The 14,265-nt window shown below is 44.3% G+C and overlaps 1 protein-coding gene across 4 annotated transcripts; it reads left to right on the top strand.

The window, feature by feature from the left end:
• Positions 1 to 238: 238 nt before the first annotated feature.
• vill (villin-like) lies at positions 239 to 13,724 on the top strand. Of its 4 annotated transcripts, XM_081720903.1 has the most exons (21): positions 2,759 to 3,424; positions 3,762 to 3,826; positions 4,453 to 4,528; positions 4,653 to 4,727; positions 5,182 to 5,375; positions 5,506 to 5,614; positions 6,060 to 6,170; positions 6,278 to 6,483; positions 6,920 to 6,998; positions 7,788 to 7,886; positions 8,200 to 8,353; positions 8,646 to 8,746; positions 8,848 to 8,985; positions 9,247 to 9,405; positions 9,856 to 10,035; positions 10,325 to 10,470; positions 10,593 to 10,737; positions 11,841 to 12,029; positions 12,178 to 12,246; positions 12,756 to 12,983; positions 13,229 to 13,724. In XM_081720903.1, the coding sequence occupies exons 3-21, from the start codon at positions 4,457 to 4,459 to the stop codon at positions 13,340 to 13,342; spliced, it is 2,568 nt and encodes an 855-aa protein (XP_081577029.1). In that variant the 5' UTR covers positions 2,759 to 3,424; positions 3,762 to 3,826; positions 4,453 to 4,456; the 3' UTR covers positions 13,343 to 13,724. The 4 variants fall into 4 exon arrangements, with proteins under 4 accessions (XP_035382001.1, XP_026872007.2, XP_081577029.1 ...); XM_035526108.2 differs by lacking the exons at positions 2,759 to 3,424; positions 3,762 to 3,826 and adding an exon at positions 239 to 427; XM_027016206.3 differs by lacking the exons at positions 2,759 to 3,424; positions 3,762 to 3,826 and adding an exon at positions 2,646 to 2,722.
• Positions 13,725 to 14,265: the final 541 nt, after the last annotated feature.

Below are 14,265 nucleotides of genomic sequence, written 5' to 3'. Positions count from 1 at the left end.
ACACGTCCAGTACAGACACCAGTGTGCTCCATTCTCCTGTGCTCTCAGTAGCTGAATTCAGACCTCTAGTTGTTTCTGCAACTCCAGATTTGGCGTTTTAAGTGCAATGAAACACATGTAATGTATTTAACAGACTATGTGCCTAGGTTAATTCCACATAATTCAATAGTGTGCTCAGATGGATAGCTTGTATGGAGGGTGTGTGTGTGTGTGTGGGGGGGGGGGGTTAATACACACCTCTATCCATGCAGTTAATTATAGTTTGTTAACATGAACTTTAAGCCTGTCTCTTTCCAGCACCCACCCTGCTTCTTTTAGAAAACATTCTCAAGACAAACTAGCAGAAATTAACTAGTAACTCATTAAAAGCAGATCAGTGGGCTTTACTACTGATGTTCCCACATGCTTCAGGACAAGAAAACCAAAGGTAAGGAAACTCCTGTTGTCCAGAACCAGTCCAGCAGGACAGCCTTTAATTATATACCTGCCTCTGCTTTATAAAGCTGTAAACTTACCCCACTGTGCCACAACCTAATAGTCAGTGAAGTAGTTAATCAGACACCTTGTTTGTTCTTGTGAAATGAAAAACAGCTCTGGCAGTACAGCAGAGTGCTTGATTCAGCTTTGACTTCTTAGACATTATTCCATTTTCATATGGAGGGTGTTTGTTTGATGTTTGTTCCAACTGGCTTGTTTCTACAAAGGTCTGTGTTTAAAGGTTTTTTGGAAAAGGAACTGGAGTTGTCTGCTGTGAGGTTCTCTGTATGAACATGGTCTATCTTTAGATGGTGCCTTGGTGCATACCTGAGGCTTTTCCACAGAACAAAAGCTCGTCCCTTATCAAAAGGCAGAGGTGTGGAGCAATATGCCCATGTCACGATCAGTCACTTCCATGTTCCGTGTTTTCCATGTCTTGTGTTTTGTTCCGTTCCATAGTTTCGTTTTGTTCTCACAGTGATTGCGTACACCTCTCCCTGGTTTCTAGTTCATGTATTTAAACCCTGCTGTGTGCCTTGGTCATAGCTCTTCATTTTTTCTTTGTTTGTTGGTTTCGCTGTTTCATTGTTTCATGGTTTGAATTAATGTTTGAGGGTTGTTTCTTTGTGCTCCGTGTCTTTGTGTTTATCTTAGCCTTCGTGTTTCCCAGTCCTGAGTGTTCCCTAGCCTTAGTTCCTAGCCTGCTTCCCTAGTTAGCCTTCGTGTGTTTTTGTTTTGTAATGTTTCCCAGTACTCTCCATGTCGGCTCTGTGACCCTGGACTGCCTTAATGACCCTGATTATGGATTTGCCCCTATTAAATCTCGCTCCTCTCAGCACACGCGTCCGCCTCCTTATTGCTCAACGTTATAGCCCATTTGCTTAATTCCCTGACTGTGTTGCCTGTTGCTACATGTTAAGAGGTGAAGTGCTCTGTGCTATTCAGTGGGATTCATTTAACATTGTTGGCTTGGCAGAATACTGTTTTACCCAGCCCAGCTCTCTCACCATTGGGTGATGTTCTCCTCTAAGCCACACCCAGCCCAGCTCTCTCACCATTGGGTGATGTTCTCCTCTAAGCCACACCCAGCCCAGCTCTCTCACCATTGGGTGATGTTTTCCTCTAAGCCACACCCAGCCCAGCTCTCTCACCATTGGGTGATGTTCTCCTCTAAGCCACACCCAGCCCAGCTCTCTCACCATTGGGTGATGTTCTCCTCTAAGCCACACCCAGCCCAGCTCTCTCACCATTGGGTGATGTTCTCCTCTAAGCCACACCCAGCCCAGCTCTCTCACCATTGGGTGATGTTCTTCACTAAGCCACGCCCAGCCCTCTCACCACTGCTTCTCACCCTCGCCCCTCAGTCCTGACTTACCGCTTCTCTTCGCTGCAGTAACACACAAGTCCTTTGCAAAATTCCCTTTGCCAGCATAATTATGGCCGTCCATAGAATTGCTTCATCAGTATTCCATTCCTCCCTTCCTACATCTCTAGATGTCCCCTCACAGTGGTAGGTGAGTTGTGTGTGCGCATAAACACACTCCTCCCACCCCTCGATCTCCCCAGTCTTCTGTGTAGCCATTCCAGCGTGTGGGGAAAGACTTTGAGCTTTAATCAGGCATCGTTTTGCCGCTCACTTCCCAGTGCTAGTTAGTGTCTGACGGGCAGGTTGGCATGGGAGTGCTCTGGTTTCAGTCCCGGAGTCTGTCTTCAGTCCACCCAGCTGTTTGAGGAGGAGAGATTAATGGGGCTTTGATCACCATCCCAGTTGACAGTCCGATGAATCCATCCAGAGCCGTGCGCTTTGTTTGGAGCACGCGGGAATGCAGCAGGTTAGGAAGTGTCATGGGGGAGGTGGAATTCCCATTCATGCAAGGGTTTTGTAAACAGTGCTTTCATGCGTTGACTTGCCATGATCTTCCCTGTCCTGTGCATGACACAGCAACACGCATGCATTTTGCTGCCCATTCCTGTTTATACCAATTGTTTTACTTATTAGAGCTTTAATCATTAGGGTTTTATAAATGCCTGTTTTCATTATTTTAAGACTATAGTCTGCGAAGTGACACGGAGCTCTACTGCGTTGGAGCAGCGTGTGCAGGTGTGTTCTCACCTGGGTGGAGATGGACAGAAACACACCCAGATTTACACACTGACTCAGAGAGGGAAACAGTCACTGCACATACTCAGTCATAAACTCACATACACAGAGAAACACAGGCAGCATATCTACCAGCTTTAACAGGTAAGGATCTTGTTGTATTCCAGCAGACACGGGCTCCCACTGCTCTGTGGCCCAGCGTAGGACTAATCAGGGAAGAAAGATGCCTCGTTAAATGCATCTTTGTATTTTTCTTATTTCACACTGACTGATGTACGTACAATGTTAAGATCGTTTTCAGATTTGTCAAGTATTTATCAAGAACTGCCAAACAATGCTGTTTGATTAGTTAGGCCTGATGCTATATCAGTATTTTGAATAATAATGTTTCATTCATCTTCTGTACCCAAATTGTACCGATGTTTTGTTTAAGTAATAATATAGATACATTTTTTATGCCTTTAGATCCCTGTGCAAGATATTTGTTTTTGTTTTTTTATTGTTTAATCTGTAGAGCTTTTAGAAGTGGCCTGATGTTCTTGTAGTTGAGCTAATACATAAGTACTTCTGTTTTGTGTGTGTGCGTGTTTGTGTATGCATGAGTGTATATGTGTGCGTGTTATATGAAACTAAGCCGTGTAATTCATTAAACCTTGTGCAAATGCTTGTAAATGCAGCCTATTGTTAAGAGCTGAGTCAATATGTAGTGTGGATTGAAGGGCAAACCAGTCTTTCTGGATGAGATGTACACAGAAGATCACAGCATACCAGAAAGCACTCTGCAATCTTTACCTTGGGACTATTGTGACTTAGCCAGTCACCTGTTTGTTCATGCAGCCTTCTAAGGTACAGGGTTGACTCAGAATTATGATGCTTAATCTTATGCCAGATTAGGGTGGTGCTATTATATAATAATATACTAAACATATAAATAATTGAATGTTATTCTGTTATTAATAATTCTGTTATTAATAATTCATATTAATAATATTATTCTGTAATATTATTCTGTAACAGTCCATATTGTTGAAAATTATTATTAGTATTGTTATATTCAAATTGAGTTAGTGTAGTTATGGAGGAGCAGCATTTTTCTGTGATTGGATGTTGACTTAAATAACATTTGAAAAACTTTTGGTTGTGTAATATATGGCCTCGGTTTTGGGATTCATTCATGAAACAGGATGAGCTACACTACACCCTGCTGTCTGCATTGCTATAACAGAATAAAACACACACATTGGAAAGGTATTTCACCCAGTAAATCTCTGCACTGCCAATTATTCACTTATTAATCTGAGCCTTTGTTCAGTCTGAGTAAGCAGTGAATAGCTGCTAGAAGGGTTTGAACTTGGGGTGGTGTCTGCCGCATCCTGCGGTAGGTGCAGGGTGGAGCGTTACCACACCCAGCCTCTTACAACCCCTGCACCTGCTCCGCTGGTAGCCAGCAGTCAGTGGGCCTGCCACCTAGTTGGAGTTTTGGCGAGAGCGGAAATGTTTATACAGTCTCCTGCACATTTTCTGGAGGCTAGACGTTAGCGGAAGCGCCCTCTTTTAGCATAGAGAAAGCCATTCCTGGATGGTCTCCTGCTTCAGGTTACATTCATCAGGTAGTTGACTGAAATATTGCCTGTCACGAATTTGTCCTACCAGTGTTTGCTTTGACATGTCCCTGTATTTATGAAATGGTTTTACCGTCCTCTAATTGTACTGAAAATAATATTTTAGGAAAAACACAGCAGTTATTTTTAAAAATGACTAATCCTCCAGCTACTGAGAATGTTTATGTAGGATTTGTTTGATTATGGGTCATGGTATAATGTTTCATCCTCCATCTTACAATTTGAACCCTGACCTCTCCTCTCACGCTCCAGAAGGATGACGGAGAAAGTTCTGGACGAATTTAAAGGCATCTGCTACAAGCCTGGTCTGCAGATATGGACCATCAATGTAAGAGAACTGGTCTCTCCCATCAGCTTGTTACACGCTGGCATTTTCAGCTTGGTTCAGTGCTACCTTCTTAGTGCAGGTGACGTATTTTGCTTGTATTTGTTGTATCTATGTTTCACACAAGAATATGAAGATGGTTCCTGTGCCAGAGGTGGCCTTTGGAAACTTCTTCGAGGGAGATTGCTATATTGTCCTGCATGTGAGTAGACATGTCACGCTCGAGGCTGGGGTGAGCCTGCTGTGTATGGGCTCGGGACCGGGGTGTGTCCAGTAGGCTCGGGGTTGGGGTGAGCCCTGTGACACAAAAACAAAACTACATGCCTTCAAAATGCCATTTCAGTTAGAGACAGAGTTAGAGACATCCTACTGTCTTTAACATCTCAGGATCTTATTTAAAACATTTGTATGTGCACATGAGTAACTACTGTATTTAGTTTCTCAATGAAGTGCACATGATCACAGGAAATTAGGAGTATTTGGATGTTGTGGGGACATTTGACTAGTCCCTGCAGGTATGTATTTGTCTTAAATGTAGCTCCTATTTGGGAAAAAAAACTATAAAATTTCTGACGGAAGTTAACTTTTGATAATACACAATGGATAGCCCTCATGGAGACAGTAATGCAAGACTCTGTTTGTATTGTAAATCTTAGGGCAGTTGTGACACCTCGCAGTCCATGAACATCCACTACTGGATAGGCACACACTCCTCCCAGGACGAACAGGGTGCGGCTGCCATCTATGTCACCCAGCTGGACGAGTATCTGGGTGGCAGCCCAGTGCAGCACCGCGAAGTGCAGGGATACGAGTCTCCCAAGTTCAAGGGCTACTTCAAAAGTGGCCTCATGTGAGTGGAACCGGGCGGTGGGGCAGGGGGTAGAGCTTGGCAAGGGGGCAGGACAAACGGCACAGACGAGTACAGCACCAGAGACAAACATACTCCCGTATAACGTCCGCGATCTTGTGTTCATCCTCAGATACAAGAAAGGAGGTGTGGCCTCGGGGTTCAAGCACGTTGACACCAATGTGTACAACATCCTCCGTCTGCTGCATGTCAAAGGCAGCAAGAATGTCACGGCCAGGGAGGTGAGGGGAAGCCACTGCTAGTCTTGTGCTAAGGCTTTACACCATTATACCACGCTTGTTCCTACGCTGATACAACAGAGAAATTCATGAACAATTCTAGGAAACATAAATGGCAGCGGAACTAGTTAGCACCAATATCCATGTGGGAGATTGCTTGAGCAAAAATCCTCTCCTTTGCCATGGGACCAAAGCTTATTAGTTCATTATGAAGCTCTCTATATTTTGCTGTTTGTGTTTTCCTACCCCATAGCTACCTATGTGTAAATTGTAGACAGCTGCCTTATTGTGGTGGCCTGTGACTAATGAAAACATCAGCAGTCTGTCCAGTATTTTACACATTGCTACAGGTGCTGCTTTGCAGGAACATTGCTCATTGGAGTGCCTAATAACCCATGATGATTGGATAGTGGATGAGCTCAGCTTGATTCTGATTGGCCTTCTCTAGGTGGAGGTATCCTGGAAGAGTTTTAACACCGGGGACGTCTTCCTGTTGGACATGGGCAAAGCTATTGTGCAGTGGAATAGTCCTCAGAGCAACAGGAAAGAGAAATTAAAGGTGAACTGAGTTCTAGGTTCATTCAGCTAGATCTACTTGCACTGCTAGGAGTCTGTCTTTTCTGTGTGCCCATGTTGGAGATTTTAATGGTGTCCTCCTGGCTGCAGGCCTGCATGTTAGCACAGGACATCAGAGACAGAGAGCGTGGGGGAAGAGTGCAGATTGGAGTAGTTGAGGGCGACTGCGAAGAGGCAACCCCTGAGCTCATGAAGGTCATGAACTCTGTGCTGGGTCAGAGGACAGGCCCACTCAGAGAAGCTGTCCCTGATGACATTCCCGACCAGTACCAGACTGCTAACATCAAACTTTACCAGTACGTACCAAAGCCTGCATAGTGATAGTTTAAGATGATCCCTGTATTACCAATATCGTTATTTTGACTGTCTCATGGTGGAACTTTGGTTGCACCTTTCAAACTTAAAAACTATTTTGAAAGTAACATTAGGCTGAAGATCCACAAAACAGCAGTGATACTAATATGAATTAGGCTTAGCCATGAAAATTATTCCCACAACCATCACCACAATGGCACAGATTCAAACTATACAATGTACCAAAGAAATCATTCTGTCGGGCTACCTAGTGATAACACTCACAAAGTAATTTGACTTTAAAACTTCTGCTTTCATGTTCTTCTACAGTTTTTCTACAATCTTTTTATGTTTTAAGTGCATCTCAACGCTCAATCCTCTGCATCTTCACTCTGCTGCTATTATATGTTTATGCTCAGTGGCTCGTTATTCTCCCAGAGTATCTGATGCCAGTGGTCAGCTGGTGGTGCAGGAAGTGGCTTCCAGCCCACTGACGCAGAGCCTGCTACATTCAGAGGTGAGGGCGGCTGTCTGGGTCTCACACACTGGGTCCTGTCAGAGTGTTACTGTCCCTGAGCTCTCTCTCTCTCTCTCTCTCTCTCTCTCTCTCTCTCTCCCTCTCTCTCTCTCCCTCTCTCCCTCTCTCTCTCTCCCTCTCTCTCTCTCTCTCTCTCCCTCTCTCCCTCTCTCCCTCTCTCTCTCCCTCTCTCTCTCTCTCTCTCTCCCCCTCTCTCTCTCTCTCTCTCTCTCTCTCCCCCTCTCTCTCTCTCTCTCTCTCTCTCTCTCTCTCTCTCTCTCTCTCCCTCTCTCCCTCTCTCTCTCCCTCTCTCCCTCTCTCTCTCTCTCTCTCTGTTTGTCTCTGTCTGTCTCTCTCACTCTCTGTTTGTCTCTCTCTCGCTCTTTCTCTCAGTCTCTTAGTAATTATTTTTGATCGGTTTGGTGGTGTTTTTAACAGCACCACTCTTTATTTGTGGGTATAATTACACACATATGAGAAGAGCACAATGTCAACTTTTGAATTTTATTGCAGGGTGATCTAAGATGGCAGTGGGGATCAGTGGGAAGTATTTGAGTGCCAGACTGACAGCAGTATTGTAAATGTGTTTAATAGATTGATGAAGAATTGTACAATGTTAGATTTTAAGTTTTATTCTGCTATGAATTATCTGACTACTAAAATATTTGGGGTTACAATGAAATTTTGTGTGGTTTTTGGTGATTTTTTAAAAGTAAAATCTTATTTTATCTTAAATCTCTCTCTCTGTTTCTTTCTCTTTCTCTCTCTCCCTCTCTCACTCTCTCTCAGGACTGCTACATTGTAGATGTAGGAGGGGTGTCTGTGTCAGTTTGGAAAGGAAAGAGAGCTACTAATGAGGAAAGGCGTGCAGCCCTTGAACGGGCAGTGGTGAGTGTGTGTGTGTATATGAGTGTATGTGTGTCCATGTGTGTGTATGTATGTTTGCGTGTCCTGTGTACGTGCGTGTGTCTGTGCGTGTGTGTATTTGCTTGTGCATGCTGTTTAGTCCATAGACCTGACAAATACTGAAAGGGACTTTCTTTGAAATGCAATCGTAAAGGCGTAAGAAATGCAATGACTGTTAAATGGGCCTAGTCTTGACTTTAGCCCCACGCGAATCTTGGACCCATGCTGATGTTCTGTATGACTTCATATAGAACGTCAGCTGATGCATCACATTATCCTTATCAAATGCTCCCAGGGCTTTATCAAGGCCAAGAACTACCCCCCGACCACGCCAGTAGAAGTGATGAGTGATGGTGCTGAGTCTGCCATGTTTAAACAGCTCTTCAAGTCCTGGAATGAGCCAGGTCAAACCCGAGGCCTGGGGTCCACCTACACCAGGGGCAGGATAGGTAAACCCCTCCCACCTACACCAGGGGCAGGATAGGAAAACCCCTCCCAGATAGACCAGGGGCGGGATAGGAAAACCCCTCCCAGATAGACCAGGGTCGGGATAGGTGAACTCCACCGACCTATACAAGGGGCAGGATAGGTAAACCCCACCCCCTACACCAAGGGCAGGATAGGTAAACCCCACCCACCTATACAAGGGGCAGGATAAGTAAACCCCTCCCACACCCACTTGACTGTAGATACACTGGTGCTGTGTATGTAAGGTAACAATTCTACCTGCATGTCCTGCAGCAAAGGTGGACCGTGTGAAGTTTGATGTCATGGAACTCCATGCAGAGCCTAAACTGGCAGCACAGCAGCGGATGGTAGATGATGCTTCTGGGGAAGTGCAGGTGCGCAGAAACACACACACACACACACACACACACACACACACACACACACTTAAAAGAGCCTGTTATAAATTATAGCTTCTTTTCACTCCCCTACCCAGATCTGGCGAATAGAGAACCTGGAGCTTCAGGAGGTGCCACGCAGTACGTACGGGCAGTTCTATGGAGGAGACTGTTACCTCGTGCTGTACACCTACCAGAAGGCCACCAAGCCCCAGTACATCCTCTATATGTGGCTGGTGAGGGGATGGAAACTGACCCAAAACAAACACCCCCCTGCGCTGACTCATCATATCAATGCTGCTTTGATCCAGCCAACAGAATAATTCAAATTTATGGCTACGCTGATTATGAAAGTTTATGATTCGAGTGTAAACAGAAGTGCTTGACAGCTTCTCAATGTTTTTTCTGTGGAGTTCAGAGCAACCAATCACTCGCAGTGCTGTTAAGACTCCCATCAGTCAGATTCAATGCTTCACACTTAAACCCATGTTGTCCAGGGTCGCCATGCCACCCAGGATGAGATAACTGCTTGTGCATACCAGGCAGTGAATGTGGATAACAGGTACAATGGCGCTCCGGTTCAGGTCAGGGTTACCATGGGAAAGGAACCTCGTCACTTCCTGGCCATCTTTAAGGGCAGGCTCATTATCTATGAGGTAACACTCTCCCTACCTGCTGATACTAGTGCTCTACTGTATATAGATGTAAAAATGCCTTTATTCACTCTGTTTTGTATGCATATTCAAGAAGAGCTGTCTTAATATTTGTAGCTGTGCATGTTGTAGCTATGTACATGACGACAATTTTATGCTCACCTAAACAATTTTTTTTCAAAGCAGTACCAACATTTTTCAAGTCACTCCAGCATGCCTCTTAGCAGTAAGATTTTACAGCTAATTTACAGCTATTTTATTTGGGTATCCTGCAAACAAACAGCTATTTTCTGTTTATTTTCATTATCCCAGTAATAATGTACTGAATGAAGATGGAATTAAGTAACTCATAAACGGGTAAAACGTCTCCCAACCATGTGACTTGTGTCTGCTTGTGTGTGAAGGAGCAGCTGTGTGTTTTCCTCTTCTAATATCCTGCTGGTCCTCTCGAAGGGTGGCACAGGCAAGCCAGGCGTCGTGAGCCCCGATTCGGCGGCCAGGCTCTTCCAGGTGAGAGGGACCAACGAGGCTAACACCAAGGCTACGGAGGTTCCCGCCAGGGCTTCCTCACTCAACTCCAATGACGTGTTCCTGCTCAAGACCGGTGACCTGACGTACATGTGGTACGGTAAGGTGAGTCACAAGCCTGTTCTGTGGTCTCCTCTCATGCTTCTCATCATCTGAGCATGAGCGCATGCTGCAGTGTGCATGCTGCATTTCATACGCTCTGACAATGCTGCGAAGTGTTTATTTTAGGCTGTGTGGGTGTGTATGTCTGCGTTTTTCTTTTTGTTTGTGACTGTATGTGTGTGTGTGTGCGCGCGCGCATGTCTGTGCCTTTCTTTGGGACTGTTTGAGAGCTTGTGTGCGTTTCTTGTTGTGTGTGTTTTTGTGTGTGTTGTGCATCTATTTGCGCACGCAGGGTTGCAGTGGCGATGAGCGTGAAATGGGAAAGACTGTAGCTGATGTGCTCTCCAAGCAGGAGAAGCAGATAGTTATGGAGGGCCAGGAGCCTCCTCATTTCTGGGTGGCTCTGGGTGGGAAAGCACCGTACGCCAACGACAAGAGGTACCTGCATGACCTCAGCAAACATGGCCTACATGCATCTCTTAGCCCCTACATACCACCACACAGGGACAGTGAGGAACAGAAAAAGTCACGTTAAGCACATTTGAATTAACCTCTACCAGGCTCGAAAAGGAGACAGCCCTGCACAGTCCCCGCCTCTTTGAGTGCTCCAATCAGACGGGCCAGTTCCGCATGACCGAGGTGGCCCATTTCACTCAGGATGACCTGGACGAAGATGACGTCATGCTGTTGGACACCTGGGAGGAGGTGCGTCAGTGTGACGCCATGCTGTGCATGCGCTGTGGGACTGCTCTGCGTTTACTGTGCATTCCTCCTGTGTTCACTTTGCATTCATACTGTGTTTGCCGTGTTGAAGCTGAGTTTGCCCTGTGTTCACTCTGTGATCTCTGTGTTCTCTTTGCATTCTCTCTGTGTTCACTGTGTTTTCTTCATGCTCTCTGTTTTTTTCTGTGCTCTCTCTGTGTTCTCTCGGTGTTCTCTCTGTGTTCATCGTATTTGCCCTGTGCTGTCTCTGTGTTCACACTGTGTTTTCTCTCAGTGTTCACCCCGTGTTCTCTCTGTGTTTGCCTTGTGCTATCTCTGTGTTCTGTGTTCACACTGTGTTCTGTCTGTGTTCACCCTGTCTTCTCTCTGTTCCCTCTATTTTCTCTCTGTCTTATCTCTGTTCTATGTTCTTTCTGTGTTCACCCTGTTCTCTCTGTTCTTTCTGTGTTCTGTGCTCTCTGTGTTCTACAGTGTTCTCTCTGTGTTCTCTGTTCTCTCTATGTTCTCTCTGTGTTCACCCTGTGTACCCTCTCTGTGTACACCCTGTGTTCTCTCTGTGTTCACCCTGTGTACTCTCTCTGTGTTCACCCTGTGTTCTCTGTTCTCTGTGTTTATCCTGTTTTCTCTCTCTGTGTTCACCCTGTGTTCTCTCTGTTATCTCTGTTCACCCTGTTTTCTCTCTGTCTTCTGTGCTCTCTCTGTGTTTTCACTGTGTGGAGCTGCATGCCTTCATGGTGACGTCGCAGGCTGGCAGCGGCTTGTATAGTGTTCGTATTACACACAGGAGACAGAAAGATGACGAGATCTTATGAAAATACATTAGAGGTGACAGCTGAGATGAGCTATGACCAGATGATCTATGTCCAAATTCAGTCTTTCTTAAAGTATTTTTAAAAGAAAATGGATCGCTGACAACCATCTTAATCTGTTAATAAGTACTGTAGCTCTCAATAAAACCAAAAGCTACTTCTAGAAATACAAATTCTTCACCTGCCTATCCGCTGTAGGAAAGATTTATCTTCCTTGAGATTTTATTGGAAGGTTTTCAGCCGACTCTATTTATATGTTCCTCTTGTTCCACTTAGCTCTTCCTGTGGATTGGCAACTCAGCCAACCAGTACGAGATTCAGGAGACATACAGCAGTGCTGCAGAGTACCTGAAGACACACCCAGCGGGGCGGGACGCTGACACGCCAATCATCACAGTTAAACAGGGCGTTGAGCCGCCTACCTTCACAGGATGGTTTGACGCCTGGGACCCTCACAAATGGAGTGTGAGTGGGTGCAATACCCGCAGCGAGCCACTAGAGGGCCAGTGCCATTTACTTATAAACAGCATCAGTAAATCATTGAAATGACGTATTTTATTCATTAAACATTTTCAAGTACTCGTACTCAGAGAGTGTACTGTGTTTTTCACAGGGAGGCCTATCGTATGAGGAGATGAAGAATAAATTGGGTGACTCAGCATCTGTTTCACAGATCACTGTGGTGTGGGAATTATATTTACATTTACAGCATTTAGCAGATGCTCTTGACTACAGTGACTTGCAATATTTACAGATTACAATTTGTTGTCTCTGTGGAGTCTGCTTAAAATACTTTTATTTATGATTAGAACAAAAAGCATCTTAAATGATAAATCTCCCTTTAATGTGTCTGATGCTTTGCATGTTCCTAAACTTCCCTAATGAATTAATGACCATTAAGTTATTTAAAAAAAAATAAATAATAAAAATATATATATATATATATATATATACATATGTGTGTATATATATATATATATATGTATATATACATATATATGTGTGTATATATATATATATATATGTATATATATGTATGTGTATATATATATATATATATATATTATGTATGTATGTATGTATGTATGTATGTGGCTACAACAGATTAAAGAAAATATATCTGAGATGTAAATCTATAGTCATGCCCATAATGTACAGACTTCATACTGCATCAAACAATATTCCCTCTAGAATCTGAATGATGCAGCCTTGAGCAGGAAGTCACTAGGTGGGGATGCGATCAACACTGCCCCGGGAGGACCCTTCAACAACAGCTCTGCTCAGAACTACAAATCCCAGAGTGCCCTGGCTCCCTCCTACAGCCCCAGCTGTACAAGGCCTGGCACGCTGGGTCCCGAGGTGTTGCGCAGCAGGCCTCCGAGTGAGCTGCCCCTGGGGGCAGATCCCGACAAACGTGAGGTGGGTACTGAGCCAGGAGTGGCTGGAGTAGCAGTGACCTCGTTAGTTGTGACCTCACTTTATCCGCTGCTGGGTTGTGGGAATACGGCTGCTGAGCGTTAGGACGTGACGGAGAGATGACATCTTTACGGTGAAGCGGTGTCAGTGTGCTTCTATCGCAGGTCAAAAGCACTCCCTTTCTCATGCAGCCTCTCATGTTTCTCTCTCTTCTGCCCTATCCTCCCCGCATGCCGTCGCTGGCTCAGGAATATTTGTCGGATGCGGACTTTGAGAGTCTCCTCGGCTGCTCCAGAAAAGACTTCCAGCGCTTGCCGAAATGGCGCCAGAGTGACCTCAAAAAGAAGGCGGGGCTTTTCTGAGAAAAAGAAGCATCTTTCTCCTAATGGGGTTAAAGGGCTATATACAGCTCTTAGGGGGAAAAAGAGAAAATCTGCTCTCTACATGTATGGCAGCCACTCCATTCCAGTGTCTGTTGTACTCCTTCATAGATGCACCTCATTCTACTTAATGTACTGATTAGGTACTGAACCAAATCTTATTTAATAAACATTGTGAAAAACTTGTAGAGAGCAAGAAAAGACACATTAATCTGGCTGTGATTGAAAATACACCAAAGATTGATTTATGAACTCTTCCTAAGTTTATTTTATTTTAACCAGTTCTCATTTTCTGTGAATAAATGGTGTCAATGTGGCTTTTCTAAATCTATGTAGTTTTTTTTTTCTTTTTTTTTTTTCTAAATCAATATAATTTTCTATCTTTGGTCAAATGCTTTTTATAAGCACTGTAATAACTAAGATATTTATGTAAAATATATGTTTGCTGTGCTGGTTTTGCTGTGCAGTTAGAGATGAGAAGGACCTGCTACACAGAGGCTAGAAGGTCTGCTTATATTGCTCAAGTTCAAGAGAGACTGTTAATTGAAGCAAATATATTTCTAATAAATCAACATTTTATTCAAAATCCTGAGGGCGAACTGGGTTCTGCACACTGACTCCCTGGGTGATGCACGTCTGCTGTGACCCACACGTACAGGGAACACTAATTGACTCCAACTAGTATTTATACTGAAGCCGGCTAGTGTTTAAACTGAAGCACTTTCTGTGCACACATGCATATGCCACACATCTAACAAGGTGTTTTGTTTAGGGTAATATTGTAATCTTAAATCAGGTCTAAATCAGGAATGAGGCTGTCTCAATGCTTAGAAAAATGCTCATATTTGAGTTTTTTTCCTAAGCTTTATTCTTTTTCTTTTAAAGTTTTATTTCCTAAGACTTAC

Source organism: Electrophorus electricus, chromosome 1, assembly GCF_041902795.1.
Source record: "Electrophorus electricus isolate QZ-2024a chromosome 1, ASM4190279v1, whole genome shotgun sequence".
NCBI classification, from domain to species: Eukaryota; Metazoa; Chordata; class Actinopteri; order Gymnotiformes; family Gymnotidae; genus Electrophorus; species Electrophorus electricus.
The sequence above is the reverse complement of the archived record's forward strand: the minus strand, read 5'-3'. Positions and strand labels throughout refer to the sequence as shown.

What these genes read in the sequence shown, in the direction of transcription:
- vill (XM_035526108.2), top strand. Translation starts at nt 393, where the DNA reads ATGTTCCCACATGCTTCAGGACAAGAAAACCAAAG. An exon ending in GCAGGCTCATTATCTATGAG is followed by an intron (nt 9,406 to 9,855) that starts GTAACACTCTCC and finishes GTCCTCTCGAAG; the next exon opens with GGTGGCACAGGCAAGCCAGG. An exon ending in CTGTTTCACAGATCACTGTG is followed by an intron (nt 12,247 to 12,755) that starts GTGTGGGAATTA and finishes TATTCCCTCTAG; the next exon opens with AATCTGAATGATGCAGCCTT.